The sequence below is a fragment of the Microtus pennsylvanicus genome, chromosome 2, assembly GCF_037038515.1.
Source record: "Microtus pennsylvanicus isolate mMicPen1 chromosome 2, mMicPen1.hap1, whole genome shotgun sequence".
Classification (NCBI taxonomy): domain Eukaryota; kingdom Metazoa; phylum Chordata; class Mammalia; order Rodentia; family Cricetidae; genus Microtus; species Microtus pennsylvanicus.
In genome coordinates this window covers 82,223,869-82,248,042 of record NC_134580.1, presented here as the reverse complement: position 1 = coordinate 82,248,042, position 24,174 = coordinate 82,223,869, and the positions used below count along the sequence as shown (strand labels likewise).

General features: G+C 45.0%; 1 protein-coding gene across 3 annotated transcripts; it reads left to right on the top strand.

The window, feature by feature from the left end:
* Positions 1-719: 719 nt before the first annotated feature.
* On the top strand, positions 720-23,530 carry LOC142843728 (uncharacterized). 3 transcript variants are annotated; one of them, XM_075961605.1, is made up of 8 exons: positions 720-832; positions 1,655-1,780; positions 3,347-3,469; positions 7,153-7,331; positions 10,344-10,497; positions 19,926-20,011; positions 22,479-22,584; positions 22,807-23,530. In XM_075961605.1, the coding sequence occupies exons 1-8, from the start codon at positions 728-730 to the stop codon at positions 22,852-22,854; spliced, it is 927 nt and encodes a 308-aa protein (XP_075817720.1). In that variant the 5' UTR covers positions 720-727; the 3' UTR covers positions 22,855-23,530. The 3 variants fall into 3 exon arrangements, with proteins under 3 accessions (XP_075817720.1, XP_075817722.1, XP_075817721.1); XM_075961607.1 differs by lacking the exon at positions 3,347-3,469; XM_075961606.1 differs by lacking the exons at positions 22,479-22,584; positions 22,807-23,530 and adding an exon at positions 10,607-10,800 and having other exon boundaries at positions 19,926-20,012.
* Positions 23,531-24,174: the final 644 nt, after the last annotated feature.

Below are 24,174 nucleotides of genomic sequence, written 5' to 3'. Positions count from 1 at the left end.
ACATAACCCCAGAGGTCAGACGAGGACATCAGATCCCCTGCAACTGGAGTTACAGATAGCGTGGGTGCTGTGATGGAACCTGGATCTTTTCACAAGAGTAGCAAGTGCTAGTTGCCACTGAACCATTGCTAAACCTCTATACAGATCGCATTTGGGTTTTTTTTTCCTGTGGATGGCCTGCATTTAGCCATGATCAAAGACCGGGAAGTGTTGCATCTCTTCTAATACTAGCTGCCACCTATTCCTACAAATTCTTCTTGGTTACCTTGGATTTTTCCCTATTCCACAGGAACATCAGATGTAGCTCTATTGCTGTCTTTTTTTTATCATTATTATTTTATAGTCTCTAATGCCAAGAAAATCCCAATTTTTATTGTTTGCCCTTAACTTGTTTAGTGCAAGGTTTTTAGGATAGATTTTACATATTGTTACTGTTTTCCATGTTTTTCTGCTCACTGTCTATTTGGTCTGTCTCTTCGCTATGTTAGCTTTCAAAGAAATTGAAAAGCGTATTGCTATTGCTTCTGTCTTCTTCTGAAAAGTTTTGGCAATTCAATGATACTTTATAAATTAGCAAGTAAAATTCTTTTTGCATTATTAAAGTGGAAATTAGAAAAAAATAGGGTAGGTATTCAAGGCAAATGAGAAAGTCAAAAGAACTAAAAGTTGCCAATCCCATTGCTTAACTAAATATTTTCCCCTTCCGTTGAATAAGAAATCGACTGCGATGGAGGAGATTGTCTTGATGAAGCAGCAGCTTCAAGAAAAGGAAGAAGTCGTTAGTACTTTGCAGACTGAGCTCAGGCAGAAACAGGAAGAGCAAGCTGCACAGGTAGGATGATGGCGCCTCCATTAGGATAGAATCCATGGGGTCCAGAATGGTGCAGGTGGCAAGTCAATCCCGGCAGTCACTTGAAAAGCTTGGTAGATGAAAGTATAGTAGCTAGGATATTAAAGCCAAGCCTAGGAGGGTGTGGCAGAAGAAGCCACAAGTATGGTAAGTGGTTCATATCTTAGTAGGAAACATCAGAACCCCTCAAAAATGCCTTTCAGGTTGGTGAACTTGCCATAGCTTTATGATGACTGTTTTTATTCCTTGAGTCAAGATACTCCAATTTAAACGCACACAGAGATTCTGTATCTCAGGAACGGGCTCATGGCGGAACTCAAAGGAAACGGATAGATACAACAAAAGAAATCAAATCATTGCCTCCATTCTTTTCTGATTAAAATCTTGTTAGGAAGATATATCTTAGCCTTAAAGCCACTTACTGAACATAGACTAAAGAAGTGGAGAGGGTATGAGGCTCATTGCTAATGACTCTAGTATGCAGCGTTCTTCTTCATGGTCATTCTGAAGCCAGAGCCAGACCATTAGTGCTCTCCTGTCAGTCTGTCCCTCCCTGCCTGCCCCCCCACTTGCTTCCTGGTCTACTCATTTATTAGAGTTTGCATGTGTGTGTGTGACGGTCTTGATATTTGCACATATTCAGTGTATTTTTTTATTGCTTTATAAATTAGCAAATAAAATTCTTTTTGCTTTATTAAAGTGGAAATTAGAAAAAAATAGGGTAGGTATTCAAGGCAAATGAGAAAGTCAAAAGAACTAAAAGTTGCCAATCCCATTGCTTAAGTAAATATTTTCCTCCTTCAGTTGCATAAGAATTTGTTTGAGATCGAGGATTTCAGCCTGATGAAGAAGCTGCTTCAAGAAAAGCAAGAACTTATTAGTACTTTGCGGATTGATCTCAGGCAGACACAGGAAGAACAAGATGCACAGGTAGGATGATGGCGCCTCCATTAGGATAGTATCCATGGGGTTCAGAATGGTGCAGGTGGCAAGTCAATCCCGGCAGTCACTTGAAAAGCTTGGTAAATGAAAGTATGGTAGCTAGGATATTAAAGCCAAGCCTAGGAGGGTGTGGCTGACGAAGCTACTTTCTGAACATAGACTAAAGAAGTGGAGGTTATGAGGCTCATTGCTAATGACTCTAGTATGCTGCGTTCTTCTTTTTGGTCATTCTCAATCCAGAGCCACCCTGTTTGCGCTGGCTCCCTCAACTCTGTTTTTCTCAGTTTCTCATCGTTCTCCTTTGAGGATGCTTTTGTGCCATGCCGCATTTTTATCCCTGGAGGTCTTTGCACACAACATGCAGCTGATCTTAGCCATCAGACATATTGGTAACAGAGGTGTCTTCCATGTATTGATGGCTGACAGTTGAACACAGAGAGTTTTATACCCAGAAATTGATAATCTTATCCTATTAACTTCTATTGAAGCTTTCATGCTTCATATATAGTGTAGACTAGGGAAATTTTACACATTTTTTATTCTTTTACGTACTTAAAACAAAGGCAGCGAAGACATATGAATATGGTAACAGTTCCGTTGTGGAGCAAGTCACTCCAAACAAAATACCAAAGGCTAAGTGTGTTAACAAAAGTCATTGCCCTAGCATGCAGGAGACTGATGTGTACAGATTATTGGTTTGACTCCAGTGTTGGCTGCATGACAAGTTCCAAGCTAGCCCAGGCTATACAGGAAGACCTATCTCAAAAAATAAAATTGATAAAAGTAGCCTTAGCTTTAAAGTATTTTGTGAACATGGTAATTATAGAAACATAGAGGAAAAAAAGATGGGATTTAAACAGAACCCTGAGAGCTTGGTAACACTCCAGATAAGCCATGTTCTTGTGGGGAAGACAGAGAGGAATCCTGGGAGCTAGGCAACACTCTAGACAAGCTGCGTTCTTGTGGGGAAGAGTTGGGAAAGACAGAAAGAACGCATTAAAGAGAACAGCCTGCAGGAGTGACAGCTGGTCATGGCTCTCTGGGGAGGTGGTGTGCCCTTGAAAACACAAACAGATAAGCACACAAGATAGACTAGCCTTGTATTTCTATTTGTAGAACATTTCGAATAATGTCCATGGCTTTGAACTGCTAATTTATAGGAGTGAGGGTCCAGGACCATTTTTGAGCATGAGTCTGGTACTGAAGGAGCTAACAGAAATTTAACTTCACTTGTATGTTTAATTTTCTAATCATTTCAGAATTAAAAAATATCTTCTCCCATATTTATAACATTTTTAGTATCGATGAAGATTTTTTTAATTAAAGTTATATATGAGTTGATTGAAGTTTGATAGTAGGCTTTCATTCTTGTCTGGAAGTTACTGCTGGGCCTCTTGTTCTTCTGACATTCTCACCCTTGCCCCTCAGAGCTGAGGTTTAGAGAAGCACTGTCCATCGGTGCTGTGTGCCCATCTTTGGAGGTTAGGCTGAAAGAATTGTCTCTGAGCTACTCTGGAGCGTACCTTGTCTAGTTTCTCTGGCATGTGTCTTCAGTTGAGTTCCATGCAGCAGATGGTCCATGAAAAAGACGCCCGCTTTGAAACCCAGGTCCGCCTCCATGAAGATGAGCTGCTTCCGTTAGTAACCCAGGCAGATGTGGAGACAGAGATGCAGCAGGTGTGTTGCTCACACTCCATGGAATGACTCTTGTTTTGTTAACATTTAATCCAGACCTCTCAGCCACTTTCCATGCCCTGCCCTTCCCTGCTGCGCTCCACACATCCTCCATGTATTCCTTGGCTTCTTATTGGTGTCCTCTCTTTCGTTGCACATCATTTTCTGTCTTGTCCATACTTTCCCTTTTTCCTTATCTCATCAGGTCGGAACTTCTTGAGGACTTGTGGGAGTCAGCAATGGGCTGGTTTCTTTCTCATTTGCAGATTTACTGCGACCATTCATGTCCTAACCCTGATCTAAAACTTCAAATAGATGAAGTCAGTTTTGTATTTAAAAAAAATAAAAGAGGTAAAAAGAGATTTCAAAGGCACATTCTTTTATTAAATCTGTATTTTTAAGGTGTATTGAAAATTGACTTTCTTGTATTTGAGCTTACCCTGTACTAACTCACATTGTGTGTACTTAGAATGTGTATGATGGCCAGAGGACAACTTTGAATGTCATTCCTTCTTTTGGAGGAATTCCAAAAGAATTCCAGCCTGAAGGAAGAACTAGAAAGGGTAAAGTTAGAGAATAAAACCCTTTCTAAGGAGTTTGAGGCTTTAATGGCAAAGAAAAACCTTCTGAGAGAAGATCTGGAGCTTCAAGGAGAAGATAGTGTACTAAAACAAGCTAGCCTAGAGGCCACTGAGAAATTCCCTCAACAAACGGATGGCATCACTGAACAAGAAACACAAGCTCTGGCAGGCAAATCGCAAGAGCAAGATACTCAGAGTGTGAGCGTTAAACTTGAAGATTCCTCACGTAGTTTTAGTTCGCCATCCTTTGCCGAGATTTGACTCAGGAGGGCATTTTTCTCGTTTTCTAGTGTCTGGCTGAGCCCCCTGTCACTCTGTTTCTCCATCTCTAACTCAGCAATTCTTCCCTTGAGTTGCTCAGGCTGCTGGAGGTGGTCACTGATGTCATTGTGGGAGCCCAAAGTCTCACTAGTGTCAGGCTTGGCGCTGTTTGCTGAAAGAAGACACAATTGGGGGGAAAGCTATATGGCACCAGAGGAATAGACCCAAAGTTGTCCCCTGGCACCCAGGCTGACTCAGGCCCTTATACACACATGTGCCTGCACCCACATGAACATGCATATGCCTATACATGTTTATGCCTAAAAGCAGTAGCTTATGTCATGCTGGGATTCACTCTGTTCTGAGTCAGAATCCTTGTCCTGGGTTGTTCCAGCCGATTCCAAGTTAGCTCTGCTTCATCCAGGGACCATGCACTCTGAGTTTATGCATTGGAAACCCTGGCACTGCTTTGTTCTCTCGGCACTATTGCACACTTTCTGTCCACTGAATATTGATGAGACAAGTCTTTTAAGAAGCCCTTCCTCTGCTTCTGTAACGTGCTGTGATAGTGTTTCTTAAAGCTGTCACTCTGGTTTTTATCACCTAATGAGCAAGGTATTTTATTCTGTTCTGAATGCGCTCAAATGTCCATCCTTTCACCTTCTTCTCACACCCACGAGAAGCTTCTTTCCCTTCAGCAGTTCTGACACCAGTGCTCCCATCGCATAACCTCTCCAGCAGAGAATAAATGTGCTTGTGTACAAGTCATTCCCAAACTCTCCCGTTCGTATAACTGCCTGCTTAGGAACCTTTAAAAGGTACACGATTGTCTGGGAGAAGCTTAGGACCTCTCCCTTGATCTGCCATGCAAGGCCTGATTATTTGTCCTCATCTTTTCAGCCCTTTACTTGATCTTAAGCCTGCAGGTCATCAGACCCAGCTCTTCAGCAAACAGTGATGGCCTTGAGGACCTTCTACCCACATCACCATCTTATTGGTGGGAATGTATTCCTCGTTGCTTCCTTTTGGGGGCCACTCCAGATCTCAGATTCTCCTGCCACACTTCCCAGTTGCTTGCTTCTGTTTTGCCTTCTTACTTCCAAAGTGCTTGTCATCCCGTTTGACTCGCGCTGCCTGCACACAAGTGCCTATGCTCTCGGCCCTATCTTTTGACCCCATTTGATAATTTTGTTTTTGTCACCTTGTTGTTGGTGTTCTTTGTTCTTGGTGTTGTTAACGATGTATAGTTAGCTATTTGGTCTGTAACACATGCATACCTGGTGGTCTTGGATGTCCTCAGACTGTGGTAACAGTTATTACCATCATGTGGGTGCTAGAATTGACCCCAGCCGAATTCCTCTGGAAGAGCAGACAGTACTCTTAACCACTGAGCCATCTTTCCAGCCCTGCTTCTTAATTTGAAAGAAATTTCTCTTTTCTCGTTGTTTTATGTATTTTTTTTCTTGTTTCACGGGTAAATTTTCTAACTTACCTTTCCAAGAATGGTGGTATTTTGCTTTGTTGTTAATTCTACTGTGAGTGTATGACATGTGCAGGTGCCTGTGGAGGCCAGGAGAGGGCGCTGGAATTACAGGCAATTTTGAATTGCCCAACATGGGGATTGAACTGGGGTCCTCTGGAAGAGCAGTGAGGGCTCTTAACTGCTGAACTACTTCTCCACCTCCCATTTTGCTATTGAGACAAGGTCTTATTATATAACTGAAGCTTGCCTAGAGCGTTCAGTGTGGGCCAGGCTGCCCCCAAATTCACATCCTCATGCACCAGTCTCGCAAAGGCCAGGGTTACAGGTATGTGCCTCCACACCTGACTGGTTGCTTCTTTTGGTGAGTTTCTCTTGGTAACTCTTTATTGATGCTATAATGATCTGATTGCCTGCATTCTCACCTGTCTCAGCGCCTGTGGTTTCCCCGGCTAATGTGTCATCTGCTTCTGGGCCTCAAGTGTGTGTTGCTGCTGTCCTTTGTTGTCTTCCCGCTCTTGTGTTTGCTGCTTTTTAAAGAGCTACTGGTACGGTAGCATTAATATTTGTGATTGGGTGAAAGGTGTGTGTTGAAGGCTGTTGTCTACCCAGGTGTCCTGACATCATTTCTGCATCAAGCTCTTAGTGGGTATTGGGAAAGAGTTTTAAACGATCGCAGTTTTCTAAAGGTGAGTCCATCCTAACATCCATTAACCTTGTGTGTGAGACGCATTGTTTTCTTATTTAATTCTCATGTTTGTATGAGGAAAAGTGCTGATTATCTTCATTTAATAGGTGAGGGAAACAAAGACTTAGATCAACTCTCATCCAAGAAACAGGGTATCCAATTCTAGAGCCCAAGTGTCCTTAACGGTAGGGTGTGCACCTTCTTTATAATAGTGGACATCAGCTCAGCTTGAGTTAAGGCTGGAGTCCAGCTGAGATTGGCTTAGTGATAGAGCCCTTGCCTATGTGCCTGAGTTCTGCCCGAGAATTGAGAAACAAAGACAAGATAAACAAGTCAACAACAACAACAGCACCAACAAGGAAAATGGCTGGTGTTCATGTATAAATACAGAAGTTTATGGCGGGCACATGTGTAAGTGGGAAGCCACTCTTTACATCCCCCTTCACAATAACCTGTAGGTCCCTTAAGTCTGTCTCAGGTCAAAGTCGGAGCTCTGGACCTCAGAGGTGGGGCTATGGGGTAGAATGGAAGGGATGGTTAGGCCCTGGAGCCTTGATGGCAGCTCCTTGGCTGTCTGGGGACTGTGGGAAGGTGCTCACAGTCTGTGGTGCCTGTGTGACAAGAGCGACTGGTCAGTAAGGAATGGGAAGTCACCCTTTGTTCCCTCTGGTTAAAGCTGGAGGAACTGAAGACCCTGCAGCAGCAGTACTTACTGAGGAATCAAGAGGTCATTGAGCTACTGCCACTGAAGGCTCAGCTCCAGGAGTATCAAGAGCAGGCAGAAGCCATGCAGATGATGCAGGAGGAACTTAGGCGGGAAAGCCTGGCCTGGCAGCAAGAGCTACATCAGCTCAGGTAGGATGATTCCTGCATCTGCATTTTGACCCTTTACTATTATTATTTTAACACTTTATTTTGAAATAGTTGCTGCTTTATAGAATACTGAGGAAACAGTGAGAGAGCATGTATGTACACTTCACTTAGCTTCCTTCAGTGAAAGCATCCTATATGACATGTACCCGTCACACCCAGCATCCTATGTGACATGTTACATGCCACACCTAGCATCCTATGTGACATGTACCCGTCACACCCAGCATCCTATGTGATGTGTACCTGTCACACCCAGCTTCCTATGTGACATGTACCCGTCACACCCAGCATCCTATGTGACATGAACATGTCACACCCAGCATCCTATGTGACATGTACCTGTCACACCCAGCTTCCTATGTGACATGTACCCGTCACACCCAGCATCCTATGTGACATGAACATGTCACACCCAGCATCCTATGTGACATGTACCCGTCACACCCAGCATCCTATGTGACATGTACCCGTCACACCCAGCATCCTATGTGACATGTACCCGTCACACCCAGCTTCCTATGTGACGTGTACCCGTCACACCCAGCATCCTATGTGATATGTACCTTTCACACTCAGCATCCTATGTGACATGTACCTGTCACACCCAGCATCCTATGTGATGTGATACATGTCACACGCAGCTTCTTTTATGCATACCAAAAAAATAGCTGGTGTTCATTAGAAACTCCACTCTTTACCAAATTCAAGAAAATAAGTAAATAAAATAACAACTAATGCCTATTATTTGATATTTTACATGTGCCAGGCTTCGTGTTTGATGAGTGATGTGTGGTGTCTCATTTAATCTTTCAATAGTCCTAAGAAATAACTAGCTTATTCCTAGTTTATTGAAGGAACTTGGCAAGACTAGCATTTGCTCAGTTCTCATACCTAATATATGCAAGAACCAAAGTTCTAAGTCCTTGAGAGTCAACCCTGGTGTTGATTCTGCAATGGGGCATGATGCCGATGAAGGACTGTGGTGGTTTCCAGTGCCCTACCTAGTCCTGCCATCAACATTCCGTATGTGTTGCTGTACACACTGACTCCCTGGTCTCGCCATCCACATTCAGTACTCACTGTTGTACACACTGACTCCCTGGTCTCACCATCCACATTCAGTACTCACTGTTGTACACACTGACTCCCTGGTCTAGCATCCACATTCAGTACATACTGTTGTACACACTGACTCCCTGGTCTCGCCATCCACATTCAGTACTCACTGTTGTACACACTGACTCCCTGGTCTCACCATCCACATCCGTACTCACTGTTGTACACACTGACTCCCTGGTCTCACCATCCACATCTGTACTCACTGTTGTACACACTGACTCCCTGGTCTCACCATCCACATCCGTACTCACTGTTGTACACACTGACTCCCTGGTCTAGCATCCACATCCGTACTCACTGTTGTACACACTGACTCCCTGGTCTCGCCATCCACATCCGTACTCACTGTTGTACACACTGACTCCCTGTTCTCGCCATCCACATTCAGTACTCACTGTTGTACACACTGACTCCCTGGTCTCACCATCCACATCCGTACTCACTGTTGTACACACTGACTCCCTGGTCTCGCCATCCACATCCGTACTCACTGTTGTACACACTGACTCCCTGGTCTCGCATCCACATCCGTACTCACTGTTGTACACACTGACTCCCTGGTCTCACCATCCACATCCGTACTCACTGTTGTACACACTGACTCCCTGGTCTCACCATCCACATTCAGTACTCACTGTTGTACACACTGACTCCCTGGTCTCGCCATCCACATCCGTACTCACTGTTGTACACACTGACTCCCTGGTCTCACCATCCACATTCAGTACTCACCGTTGTACACACTGACTCCCTGGTCTCACCATCCACATCCGTACTCACTGTTGTACACACTGACTCCCTGGTCTCGCATCCACATCCGTACTCACTGTTGTACACACTGACTCCCTGGTCTCGCATCCACATCCGTACTCACTGTTGTACACACTGACTCCCTGGTCTCACCATCCACATCCGTACTCACTGTTGTACACACTGACTCCCTGGTCTCGCCATCCACATCAGTACTCACTGTTGTACACACTGACTCCCTGGTCTCGCCATCCACATCCGTACTCACTGTTGTACACACTGACTCCCTGGTCTCGCCATCCACATCCGTACTCACTGTTGTACACACTGACTCCCTGGTCTCGCCATCCACATTCAGTACTCACTGTTGTACACACTGACTCCCTGGTCTCGCCATCCACATCCGTACTCACTGTTGTACACACTGACTCCCTGGTCTCGCCATCCACATCCGTACTCACTGTTGTACACACTGACTCCCTGGTCTCGCCATCCACATTCAGTACTCACTGTTGTACACACTGACTCCCTGGTCTCGCCATCCACATCCGTACTCACTGTTGTACACACTGACTCCCTGGTCTCGCCATCCACATCCGTACTCACTGTTGTACACACTGACTCCCTGGTCTCGCCATCCACATTCAGTACTCACTGTTGTACACACTGACTCCCTGGTCTCACCATCCACATCCGTACTCACTGTTGTACACACTGACTCCCTGGTCTCACCATCCACATTCAGTACTCACTGTTGTACACACTGACTCCCTGGTCTCGCCATCCACATCCGTACTCACTGTTGTACACACTGACTCCTGCAGTTCTGGACATCACTCTGCATTCATTCTGCTGAGTTTTCTTGCCAATTTTGAATTGTGTTTCCCGTTTGGAAACCTAGCTCTTTCCTATGAAGGTCCTCCAGTCCTGCCAATAGGAGCTCCTCCTCCAGTTCTGTCACAGCCCGCTCTCACCCCTTACTGGGTGCTTCCACTTGCAAAATAAATTTTACTCTGATATGTATTAGTTTTGCTACATTGCTAACATTGCCTAAGAATGTTTGGAATATAGAATTTTTCTTCTTTGCACCATGAGTATATTTGAGCCATTTTTTTCATGGTGTAGAATGGAAAAAAATACCTGGGAACTTCATGAGAAGTGGATGAAGGAGCAGTACATTATGGCAATCGCAGATAAAGATGAGAAGCTCGGTCATCTGCAGAGTCTCCTGCGGTCTTCCTCACAAATCCCTATTCTCTCTGCACAGTACCAGAGACAGGTGAGGAGATCATGTAGTTTGCGCAGGGTGCCACGATCCAGAAAAACATCCTCCTCCTATAAGTAACTGCCCATCTCTCAACTTCTACAGTGGGCATGATTTCTTCTAGGGGGAGGAGTTAAGTATGAACTGTCTGAGGAGACAATGCCACGGACGTTTGTTTCCTGGCAAGCATCCCCAGAAACATCAGTCTCCGTCGATGGCTCACAAAACCTTGAGACAGAACTTCTCAGGGCTCAGCTTAATAACAGCTTAGACGAAATTCACCAGAAAGAATCAAGAACTGAGCAGCTGAACAGCAAGGTACGTGTTTTGTGCTAGACTGAAATTCAGTTTCTTTTTTTCTCTTCCTGGTGGTAAGATTCAGCACAGGCACCAGCTCCAGCAGAACTTAGGAACAAAAGTTATAAGAGCGAGTGTTTATTCCAGAGCAGAGGACACAGGCCACATTCCCCTCGCCCTTGGCCGGTCTTTGAGAGTGACTTGGGGAAACCGATGCAGAAACTTCACCCCATCTTATCACGTGTTAGTAATGTGTCAGCATCTCCTCATGCATCTCCATCAGTCACTGTCTTCCTGCTGCTTTGACTGGTCCAAGTGTTCTCAATGGCTCCTCCCAGTCCTGCCCTCTTCAGAGAAACATAGATAGGTAGGGTCTGCCAAAATTAGACGTCATGCATGAAGCTAGTGGTTAGTGAGTCCAGGGGTCTGTGAGAAAAGTTGTGAATGCCCGCAAATGTCTGCACAGTGTGGGGTGGGTGCGTGCATCTTCTCACAGGAATTCACAGAACACGGGTGAAAGTGCTCACCTCACAATCCTGATGACTTCCGTTTCATCTCTGGATCCCACAGTGGAAAGATAGCATCAGCTCCTGAGCGCCGCTCTTCTGTGTTCTCTACATGTGTGCTGTAGAATGAACATTCCTACACTCATGCATGTGTATTTCACACATGCACACAAACACACGCAAATACTAATTACATTGTGATTCAAAAATCATAAAAATCAGGAGATGATTTTCCCTGATGAGGAGAAAAGCCCACTTGCTCAAGGCTGCAGTCATTCTGAAGTCAGTGGTCATGTGTGTGACTAGTGTGTTTACCACACATACAAGGGACTTGTTAGAGGGATAAATTCAACCATCACTAGAATGTCAGACTCCATAGGCTTTGGATTCAAATGAACTGATAAACTAAATGGCTTAGTTTTGTTTGGTGGGGAGGGGTCTCCTCTCACCTACCTATTACAGAGGTTCTGACCTTTGTAGCTCTGTGGCTGTGAAGACCCAGTGACTCCTTCCGGTCACACCTCAGCTCTTGTCCCTCTCTAAATGCTAGTCTGTAGCTCTGTCGGGGCTTTTCCTCCTATGACAGCATTTTAAACAGAAACAGGTGTTTATAGATGATGAAATAAATTATTTTGGTAGATGATAACAGCTGAAATTTTTTAATGATTTATCAAAGTAAAATGTAATTGGTTGTCTTCTACTCTTTTTATGCTAGCTCTTTTGGGAGCCCACCATCCAGCTCCCAAATAAATACACACACAGAGGCTTATTATTACTTATAAAATCCCAACCTTATCTTGTCTCTATCCAGCTTTTCTTTTTTTTATTGAAAGAAAAAAAAAGAAATTTCCGCCTCCTCCCAGCCTCCCATTTCCCTCCCCCTCCTCCCACTCCTCTCCTCCTCCCCCCACTCCTCTCCCCCTCCCTCTCCAGTCCGAAGAGCAGTCAGGATTCCCTGCTCTGTGGAAAGTCCAAGGTCCTTCCCCCTCCATGCAGGTCTAGGAAGGTGAACATCCATACTGGCTAGGCTCCCACAAAGCCAGAACATGAAGTAGGATCAAAACCCAGTGCCATTGTCTTTGGCTTCTCTTCAGCCCTCATTGTCTGCCATGTTCAAAGAGTCCGGTTTTATCCCATGCTTTTTCGGTCACTGTCCAGCTGGCCTTGGTGAGCTCCCAATAGATCAGCCCCACTGTCTCAGTGAGTGTGTGCACCTCTCGTGGTCCTGACTTCCTTGCTCATGTTCTCCCTCCTTCTGCTCTTCATTGGGACCTTGGGAGCTCAGTCCGATGCTCCAGTGTGGGTCTCTGTCTCTATCTCCATCCATCGCCAGATGAAGGTTCTATGGTGATATGCAAGATATTCACCAGTATGGCTATAGGATAGGGTCATTTCAGGTTCCCTATCCTCAGCTGCCCAAGGAGCTAACTGGGGACATCACCCTGGGCACCTGGGAGCCCCTCTAGGTTCAAGTCTCTTGCCAACCCTAAGATGGCTCCCTTAATTAAGTTATGTGATTCCCTGCTCCTCTATCCAACCTTCCTTTCTCCCAATCATCCCGTTTCCCCAAGTTCCCCCCCCCCATTATCCCCTTCTTACTTTTCTCTCCCCATCTCCCCTTACTCCCCTCCCAACCCACTCCCAAGTTCCCAATTTTTTGCCCGGCAATCTTGTCTACTTCCCATACGCAGGATAACAACTATATGTTTTTCTTTGGGTTCACCTTCTTACTTAGCTTCTTTAGGATCACAGATTATAGACTCAATGACCATTATTTGTGGCTAGAAACCAATTAAGAGTCAGTACATCCCTTGTTCCTCTTTTTGGGTCTGGGATACCTCACTCAGGATAGTGTTTTCTATTTCCATCCATTTGCATGCAAAATTCGAGAAGTCATTGTTTTTTACCGCTGAGTAGTACTCTAATGTGTATATATTCCACACTTTCTTCATCTATTCTTCTATTGAAGGATATCTAGGTTTTTTTCCAGGATTTGGCTATAACAAATAATGCTGCTATGAGCATAGTTGAGCAAATGCTATTGTCATATGATAGGGTATCTCTTGGGTATATTCCCAAGAGTGGTATTGTTGGGTCCAGGGGTAGGTTGATCCCGAATTTCCTGAGAAACCGCCACACTGCTTTCCAAAGTGGTTGCACAAGTTTGCATTCCCACCAGCAATGGATGAGGGTATCCCTTCCTCCACAGCCTCTCCAGCAAAGGCTATCATTGGTGTTTTTGATTTTAGCCATTCTGACAGGTGTAAGATGATATCTCAAAGTTGTTTGGATTTGCATTTCCCTGATTGCTAAGGAGGTAGAGCATGATCTTAAGTGTCTTTTGGCCATTTGAACTTCTTCTGTTGAGAATTCTCTGTTCAGTTCCGTGCCCCATTTTTTAATTGGGTTAATTAGCATTTTAAAGTCTAGCTTCTTGAGTTCTTTATATATTTTGGAGATCAGACCTTTGTCTGTTGCAGGGTTGGTGACAATCTTCTCCGAGTCAGTAGGTTGCCTTTTTGTCTTAGTGACAGTGTGTTTGCTTTACAGAAGCTTCTCAGTTTCAGGAGGTCCCATTTATTCAATGTTGCCCTTAATGTCTGTGCTGCTGGTGTTATACATAAGAAGCGATCTCCTGTCCCCATCTGTTGTAGTGTACTTCCCACTTTCTCTTCTATCAAGTTCAGTGTGTTCAGGTTGATATTGAGGTCTCTGATCCATTTGGACTTGAGTTTTGTGCATGGTGATAGATATGGGTCTATTTTCATTCTTTTACAGGTTGACATCCAGTTGTGCTAGCACCATTTATTGAAGATGCTTTCTTCCATTGTATGCGTTTAGCTCCTTTATCAAAAATGAGGTGTTCATAGGTTTGTGGGTTAAAATCCAGGTCTTCTATATGATTCCATTGGTCGACTTTTCTCTTTTTATGCCAATACCACACTGTTTTCATTACTGTAGCTCTGTAATATAGTTTGAAGTCAGGGATAGTAATGCCTCCAGATGATCCTTTATTGTATAAGATTGTTTTGGCTATCCTGGGTTTTTTGTTTTTCCATATAAAGTTGATTATTGTCCTCTCAAGATCTGTGAAGAATTTTGATGGGACCTTGATGGGGATTGCATTGAATCTATAAATTGCCTTTGGTAGAATTGCCATTTTTACAATGTTGATCCTCCCAATCCAAGAGCAAGGGATGTCCATCCATTTTTTGTTATCCTCTTCAATTTCTTTCTTCAATGCCTTAAAGTTCTTGTCAAATAGATCTTTCACTTCCTTGGTTAGATTTACCCCAAGATATTTTATGCTGTTTGTGGCTATCATGAATAGAGAAGGCTCTCTGATTTCCCTCTCTGCTTCCCTATCCTTTGTGTATAGGAGGGCGACTGATTTTTTTGAAGTTGATCTTGTATCCTGCCACATTACTAAAGGTGTTTATCAGATGTAGGAGTTCTTTGGTGGAGTTTTTGGGGTCGCTTATGTATACTATCATATCATCTGCAAATAACAAAAGTTTAACTTCTTCCTTTCCAATTCGTATCCCCTTGATCCCCTTATGTTGTCTTATTGCTGTTGCTAGAACCTCAAGCACTATATTGAAGAGGTATGGAGAGTGTGGACAGCCCTGTCCTGTTCCTGATTTTAGTGGGATGGCTTTGAGTTTCTCTCCGTTTAATTTGATGTTAGCTGTCGGCCTGCTGTAAATAGCTTTTATACATTTAGGTATGACCCTTGTAGCCCTGATCTCTCCAAGACTTTTATCATAAAGGGATGTTGAATTTTGTCAAAAGCTTTTGCAGCATCTAATGAAATGATCATATGGTTTTTTTCTTTCAGTTTATTTATATGATAAATTACATTGATAGATTTTCCTATGTTGAACCAGCCCTGCATCTCTGGGATGAAGCCTACTTGATCATAATGGATAATTTTTCTAATGTGTTCTTGGATTCAGTTTGCCAGTATTTTGTTGAGGATTTTTTGCATCGGTGTTCATGAGCGAGATTAGCCTGTAATTCTCTTTCTTGGTTGAGTCTTTTGTGGTTTTGGTATCAGAGTAACTGTAGCTTCATAAAAGGTATTTGGCAATGCCTCTTCTGTTTCTATATTGTGAAATACATTAAGGAGTATAGGTATTAGGTCTTCTTGGAAGTTCTGGTAGTATTCTGCATTGAAACCATCTGGTACTGGGCTTTTTTTGGTAGGGAGGTTTTTGATAACAGTTTCTAATTCTTCGCGACTAACAGGTCTATTTAGATTGTTCCCCTGCTCCTGGTTTAACTTTGGTATATGGTATTTATCTAAAAGAGTGTCCATTTCTTTTACATTTTCCAGTTTTGTGGCATACAGGCTTTTGTAGTAAGATCTAATGATTCTCTGAATTTCCTCTGTGTCTGTGGTTATGTCCCCCTTTTCATTTCTGTTCTTATTAATTTGCATATTCTCTCTCTGCCGTTTGATTAGTTTGGATAGGGGTTTGTCAATCTTGTTGATTTTTTTCCAGAAACCAGCTTTTTGTTTCATTGATTCTTTGGATTGTTTTCTGTGTTTCTATTTTACTGATTTCAGTCCTCAGTTTGATTATTTCCAGTCTTCTACTCCTCCTAGGTGAGTCTGCTTCTTTTTTTTTTTCTAAAGCTTTCAGGTGGGCTGTTAAGTCTCCAATATGTGCTTTCTCCGTCTTCTTTAAGTGGGCACTTAGTGCTATGAGCTTTCCTCTTAGGACTGCTTTCATAGTGTCCCATAGGTTTGAGTATGTTGTTTCTTTATTATCACTGAATTCCAGGAAGACTTTAATTTCTTTCTTTATTTCTTCTTTGATCCAGATGTGGTTCAGTAGTTGACTGTTCAGTTTCCATGAGTTTGTAGGCTTTCTGGGGGTAGCATTGTTGTTGAATTCTTAGTTTAATCCATGGTGATCTGATAAGACACAGGTGGTTACTAATATTTTTTTGTAACTGTGAAGGTTTGCTTTGTTACCGAGTATGTGGTCAATTTTTGAGAAGGTTCCATGAGCTGCAGAGAAGAAGGTATATTCTTCCCTATTTGGGTGTATCCAGCTTTTCTTTAACTTATATTATTCTGACTAACTTTGCCTCTGGGCTTTTTACTTTTCTCACTTCCGTGTACCGTACTTTCCCTCTTACTCTGCGTCTTGCTATGTAGGGGTGGGGGTGGCCTCTGCCATCCTCCTCTCCTTATTCTCTCTTGATCCTCCCTCAGATTTCTCCTTCTATGTATTCTCTCGGCCTGCCTGCCAGCCCCGCCTGTCCTTTCGTCTGCCTTGCTACTGGCCATTCATCTCTTGATTAGACCATCAGTTGTTTTAGACAGGCCAAGAATCACAGCTTCACGGAGTTAAACAAATGCAACATAAACTAAAGTCACACACATTAAAGTAATATTCTACAACAGTTAACACACAAAAGTAACAGATCATTGGCATAGAAGGCTACGTGTTCACAAAGAGATGTGTTACAAGCAGTCAAGATAAAGAACCAGGATGTCTCACACCCCGGCAAGTCCGTCATTCCTCTTCTAATCACAGGCTTAGAACTAAGTGGAGCCGTTTGCAGTATGAACATACTGCTATAGTCCATCATCACTCTGGATAAGAAATAGTTCTCTTTGGAATCTGGCTACAAGGAAGGCACCTCCCTAGCCTCACTCATCCACTAGTTAACAAGTAACTGTCATTTGCCGGCTGAGAGTCTGGTCATGTGGTAGGCACTGAGGACACACATAAAACCTTAAGTCATGTGAGCTTAGTCTCACTCCCTGTGGGTCCCAGCTTCTCACTTGAGATGAAGTTGAGGGGCCGCCACACGTGTTTCTCTCTAACCCTGTCTGCCCTCGCTCCTTTGCTAAATGCTAAGGTGTTCTACACAGTTCTACCTGCTTAGCTCAATGTCTCTGTGCAGTGTAGGAATGTGATAGAAACCTTAAAACGTGACTAATGGTATAATGTTAGTCTAGCCTTAGTGGACTGAATTCAGTTAGCCTGTGAGTAAAGTAGCGGCAGAAACTGAGGAGCCTAAGTGGTCTGTGCACTGCACATCTCTGTAGTGGCAGCCCCACAGCAGCCGTTCCTATGAGCAGTGGTTGCTCCAGTGAGACTCCATGTACACTGGGAGGGCCGTGCCCCTGGATCCTATGCCTGCTCCTAACCCCAGAAACCTAGACAGAATGCAGACAGCCAAGACGGGTTACGAGTGGCTGATTAGTGATCGACTATTTGTCTTTGTAGTTCATAAGCCTTTGCTTCCAACAAGTTTATGGGTCTGACTTCTGTTTCTAGATTTACTAGAGACAAAATGAGAAACAATTTTATTTACTTTTTTTTTAATTTTTTTTATTGATAAAAGGAGAATAAAGAAAAGAAAAAAAAGAAAAACAAATTTCCACCTCCTCCCAGCCTCCCATTTCCCTCCCCCTCCTCCCACTCTTCTCCCCCTCCTCCCACTCTTCTCCCCCTCCTCCCACCCCTCTCGCCTTCCCCCTACTCCTCTCCCCCTCCCTTTCCACTCCAAAGAGCTGTCAGGGTTCCCTGCCCTGTGGTAAGTCCTAGGTCCTCCCCCCTCCATCCATATCTAGGAAGGTGAACATCCAGACTGGCTAGGCTCCCACCAAGCCAGCACATTGCGTAGGATCAAAACCGCGTGCCATTGTCCTTGGCGTCTCATCAGCCCTCATTGTTCGCCATGTTCCGAGAGTCCAGTTTTATCCCATGCTTTTTGTGGTAACAGTTCAGCTGGCCTTGGTGAGCTCCCAGTAGATCATCTCCACTGTCTCAGTGGGTGGGTGCACTCCTCGTGGTCCCGACATCTTTGCTCATGTTCTCACTCCTTCTGCTCCTCATTGGGACCTTGGGAGAAACAATTTTAAAATGGGGAGATTTGTTTTGCTTGCGTTTACTTGTGTTTGGTGTACCTGGGGGCTGTTCATTCCAGCTAGGATTGCTTCTCCTGTGGTGGGAGAGCATGGGGTTAGTCCTCACCCTGGAGTTCTATTGTACTCAGCCCACCACCCTCAAATAACTTTAGCTCCCCCAAAATTCGCACCCTTTTCTCCAGTAACAGCCTTTCTTCCCACACCCATGCCTTTCCAGTGCCCTTACTGTAGTTTAGATTGGGGAGCATCATAAAGTAGGTGGGACTCAAGACTGAGATCCACACCTGTAAGCCTTGCTCTGGGAGCTGCTGCTGCCATGGCCTTGAGTAGTGTAAACTTACTTCCTTTTTCCATCTGTAAAAAAGGAGGGAGGTGCTTTCTCTGCTTCTTTCAATGAAGATGGAATTTGTCCAAATGTTTTATAAACTGAAACTTGATCTTTAGAGTAACAACCACACACAGTCATCTGGAGCCACGTTCAGTTACAGAGCACGTTGTGATCATGTGTGCTATCTGTGTGCATTCAATGCGTTTTCCCAGATGTCTCTAGAAAACTGTTTTCTCTGAAACATTGATGAACTTTCTTAACAAACACGTAGAAGAGAATCAAGAGAACACAAGACTCATAGCCAGATCCATCCATTTCCTGTGACCCAAGCCTTCCCGTGTCTCCGTGGTGGGTACTCAGGAGGACGTCTCCATGGCTACCAATGTATCTGGGTGTTAATCGTGACTGAAGTTTAAAATGACAGTCCACAAGTGAAGAAGCCCAATTCTGGTTCAAGAGGAGTCCATCCCAGTCAGCTAAATGTTTTCACTCATAGTAAAAATGTTTTCTGGTTTAGAAACCAGCAGTTAGATTGCTTTGCCAGGTAGTGGGTACCCTGACTGAACTTGTGCAGGGACATATCTGACTGTGGCTTATCCCTCGGGACCTAGAGAAAAGGTTGGCATACTGTTTCTACTTGGTGAGCATCTGGGCTCTCACTTCCGCTTCACAAGTACACATAGAGACATATAACTTCTGTCTGCTCCCTTGGAAACATGCACACCCAGTAATACTATGACACACATTTTTAAGTGTGAGCTTGCTCTCTGTCTATACTGAGTTCTAGGGCTTGTTATTTATTAGTAATTTTAGCATGGAACCAACCTTCTGCGCTTTGCATACATTCCTGGAATAGCCTGTTCTACTGGAATTTTTGTTAGGGGGTTGGTTCTCTTTAATCGTTATTCAGTTCATAGTCCTTGGAACCAGTAAAAATAAACCAGTTTCCTGCTCTTCTTCCAGAATTAGTTTCCTTTCGTGGCTGAAACACTTAGGTATTTTTCCCTTTAAAGAAGCAGACCGTGGTAGGACTCTAAGGTAGATTCTGCACTGCAAATCAGGTAGGTCCTGCAAGTTCAGGCCAGTTGCCTAAGCACTGCTTCCAGTGATGTGGTCTGGGCTGGCACTTATCCTCACCCCTGCTGCGATTCTCTCAGCTGCTAGAGGAGGAGAATACCCTCTCCATCCACCTCAGCAATGCCAGCCAGAGTCTCCTCAAGAGACAGCACCCCTGTAATGACCTCTTCAAGTACTGTGCTGTCCTGGAGAAGCAGGTGCAGGAGCTGCAGGTGGTAAGGCAGCGGCGGGAAGTGCTCAGAGTGATAGCTAGGGACTGTCGCTTCCCTACACGGTGGAAGGCTCTCAGTTTGCACACACATGGTGTCTGAAGAGCTTCCCTCACAACTGTTGTTGTTTCTAGGGGCCACCAAATGGACTCAATCCAGGCGTGCCCCAGGAAAGCAATGAAAAGAGGGATCCGGAGGCCACAGGGGAGACACAGCCAAGGTACAGGAGCGTGATTCGCCCTCCATCATACACTGTGTGCAAAGAAATTGGGTGGTAGACAAGAGAGGGTGATGGGTGAATATGATAAAACTATATTATCTACGTGTATGAAAACATCGTAATGAAACCTATTGTTGTGTATGGCCAGTGTATGTTATTTTAATGAAATTGGGTTGTAATCTTGGTGGAGTAGAGTTCGCCATATGCTCTTAGTGTGGCAGGGGGCAAGGTCAGAGGACAATGTTGGGTGTCTTTGTGTAACCCTTTCTAACATTGTCCCCTGAGACAGAGTTTCTCATTGAACCTGGCACTTGCCATTTTTCAGTGACCAGGGGTCATTAGCCATCCTCCTGCCTCTGTCTTCTCCCTAGCCCTGGGGACTGCAGGTGCACACAATCAGGCAGCTCTCACATGGCTGCCGGGGGTGGGGATGCAGATCCTCATGCTTGCAAAGCCAGCGCTCTTCCCAACTGAGCCATCTCCAGGACCCCAGCGTCAGAGCTTTTAAAGGGCCAAATGAACGCATTCTCATCACCTGTCTGACTCCCAGATTTTGATTGTTTGTTTTTGAGACAAGTTCTTTCTGAGTAGCTCTGGCTGGCCTGAAACTTGATTTGTAGACCAGGCTGGCCTTGAAGTCACAGCAATGCCCTGCCTCTGCCTCCCAAGTGCTGTGATTAAAACTATATGTCACCGCACCTAGCTAGCCAATTGAAATTTTAAAGATTGTAACCTAGGGGAAATAGAAGAGCACTTAAGAAGGAGTGTGGCTTGATTTATTGGCAAATGCACTACCTAACCCTGAACTTCCCTTTGCCAGTCACCGGCTTTTGGCCATCTAGGAGGGCATGAATGTGTGTGATATTGTGGGTACTCTACCACAAATGTGACTGGAAAGACACAGCTGTGTCCTGCTCATTACTTATTCCACATCAAGGAAACTGGAGATCACTGTGTGTGAGAAGGTGGTGTGGCTGCAAGCGTTCTGTTGCTGAGATCCCCTTTATGTGGAAAGAAACAGCAGACACCTCCATTATGTGTGTAAGGGCGAGTCACTGTGTCTGCCATCTCTTCCCTCAGAATGAACGGCACTAGGGGTGTTTGTGCCTTCTTGCAATGCCTTCCCCAGGGAGCAGGTCTTAGCTGAGATTTCCTTCTTTCCCATCCAGCTTCCATACAGCTTTTGTTCTCAACGCCGTCTAGGTAGCCTTGAGGGTAGGCTCTACGGGAACACAGTGCAGCTTGTGTAGTGGCCTTGCAGAGACTTTCAGACACATTTGTTCATGGCCGTTTCTCTGCCACTTATGAGAAACCTGGTCCGTGGGGAGGCTCAGGACCACTTGAGACAGCTTAGTCAGGATGAGTCTGGAGCCTGTGTCTGGACCACGTTAACCTAAGGTTAGCCCCTCCCCCCTTTCCTTCGGACTGAGAGCAGAATGAAGGCCAGGTGTTGGTGATGCACACCTTTAATCCCAGCACTTGGGAGGCAGAGGCAGGTGGATCTCTGTGAGTTTGAAGCCAGCCTGGTCTACTGAGCAAGTTCCAGGGCAGACTCCCTAGGTGCATAGAGAAACCCTGTCTCAGAAAACAAAACAATGATAACAACAAACCCAGAATGGAGAGCAGGGCCACTAAATATGGCCCACCTGAACCAGGTTCAGATTAAGGTATTTCCTCTCTGCTGAAGAAGACAGCAACCCATAGAGAAGTGTCCAGTTGATGGAGATTCCCTGTGTGGGGAAGAAACATGAAGAGGAAGGGGCTTCGCATGCCCCCCACTCCAGTTAAAATGTCTGCCCTGAGTGACGAGACAGGCCTTGCCCTGTTGTTCACAGAGGCCACTGAGTAATGGCAGCTTCTCCTTAAATGGAGAATTTCCAGAATGAAGTAATAAGTACATCAGCAGAAATCAGAGCAGAAGCTGCAGGCGCTGCAGTGGCTGCAGCTCAGCCTCATGCTAAGAGTCCTACAAAATTTCTTGAGTTCTTTGCCTATTATAAATTGAAAAAAAAAAATGTTGAGCGTGATGGAGCATGCCTGTAATCCCAGCCCTGGGGAGCAGAGCCAGGACAATCGTAAGTTCAAAGCCAGTTTGGGCTGCATAGTAAGCCCCTTGCTCAAAAACAAAGAAAAAACCAGGGTGGGGTGGAGACGGAAGGGGAGAGAGAAATGAGTGAGTTTCTGAATGAAATGTAGTGTGTGTGGGGGGGGGGGAGAACATGAGGCATAAAGACAAACGGGCATTGGGTTCTAGTTCCCTTGTTAGTCGTGCTTCCATGGGTCAGACACTAACCAGCTTCCCAGCCGGAAGCACCCAAGCCAGCATCCTCAATAAGCAGTTCCTTTACTACTGTGTGGGCCTGGCCTATGGGAGAAATTTCTGCTGCCAGTCCCCAAGCCACCTTCCCAGGATGGCTGGGAAGATGCTCATGCAGGGGATGTGTGCTGTATCTTTCTCTCCACACAGGCTGGGGCACAGTGAAGTCAATCCACCCCGGACTTCTACGATTGGTACCGGTGGCTCTCCCGAAACATCCATTCTGATAGATGTCTCAGACAGCAGCTGCGGAAGGGTAAGAGGGAAGGACGCAGGGAGAACTCGGCTGTGGGAACAGGCTGAGGTATGGAGATGGGCAATGTTATTGGTGTTCAGCCCCTGAGGAAACATTCTCCTGGAGTGCCCCTCTGCTGTGAGGATGGGATCAGCTGGCTAAGATGCAGAATTACTGGTGAAGAGAAAGAGCCTCAGGTGGAGCTGACTTCCTCATGTTGTTGTTTTGTTTTGTTTGTTTCAGACCCCCAGTACTGCTCTTTGGAAGAGGATTCTTCCGCGTTCACTGTAATAGTCCAGGTCCCATCTATTCCTGATGGCTCATGTCCTCCTCATCCTGTTTGTCACAAGTTATAAATAAACTTTTCACTTTATATATATAAACAGCTCTCAGAACTTGTAATTCCTTCATCTCTAATGTCAGAATTTTAGTTTTTAGAACAGCCTTCCCACTTCCAACCCTTCCGTATCTTAGAAAGTTCCCATAACAACAGAGGACAGGTTGGGACTCAAGGCCTGGTGCATCCTGTTTTCTGGATGTCCCTCCACTGGGGCTGGGGCATGTGTGCGTGTCCTGAAGCCACTCAGGAGCCGGAGCATCACAACTTCTAGCTCAAGAACCCCTGAGCTACGGCTCATGGTTGTAAGTTATTCTGTCTTCAATGCCATTGTCACCCGGCTCTGTGAACAGGGCTGAGACAATGGGAAGAGAAGACGAAACTCCTGATCCAGACCTGAGAGCAGTGGTCTCGAGTGACACCACTGTGCCTGTGCCCCCCCCCCCTTGCTAGCCGCCGGCTTTCTCATTGCCGACATCACATCTTCCCTTCTGTGCTCATCACCTGAAGAGGGAGACTGATGGGCTCACCGATCAGCTCTATGTTCTATGGTGATTCCATTTTAGTCACAACCTCCCAAGGACTTTCCTGAACTATTGTAAAATAATAAAGTGTTATTTTCGGAATGAAGATTTGTGTGAGGTTGTCTGTCAGCACAGTTGTTACGTACCTGTGTCTGCTCTCTGGAGAGTGGAGGAGGGATGGTTCCCAGAGTACTAAAGTTCTGAAAAGCCTCCCTTCTCACTGACCAGCCTCAGAGGGCTGTGAGCATCCTTCTAGCCTCAGCTGCTGAAGCCAAAGCAGAGGAGGTGGGGGGAAGAAATCCACCCCGAGACTGAGTTAAAGAAGCAGAGTGCCGGGGTGAAGTCCTGAAGCCTTGTGTATTGTTCTGAGAGAACACTGGAAAATGTTGGGCACTTGCCTGCAACTCCAGCACTCAGAAGGCCGAGACAGGAGATCATAAGTTCGGGGTCAGTCTTGTCCATTTAGTTAAGTTCAAGATAGCGTGTGGTACATAGCAAGACTGTCAAAGAAGAAAACAGCACAACAGCAAATCAGTCACCTAGGACACGCAGTGCAGGAGTTTCATACCTCATGCAGGTTGGGTGGGTATAATTATGCTTTTGTACGAAATTGCTGCTTGGGAAAAGGTGGCTGGCTATCTCATTGTACAAGTGGATTTCAGACCAAATCTTTTTGGTTTCAAAGCTATTCCTGCATGTCACACTCCACTCAAGGGACGAACGGTGGATATCTGTAAAGGGGAAATGAGT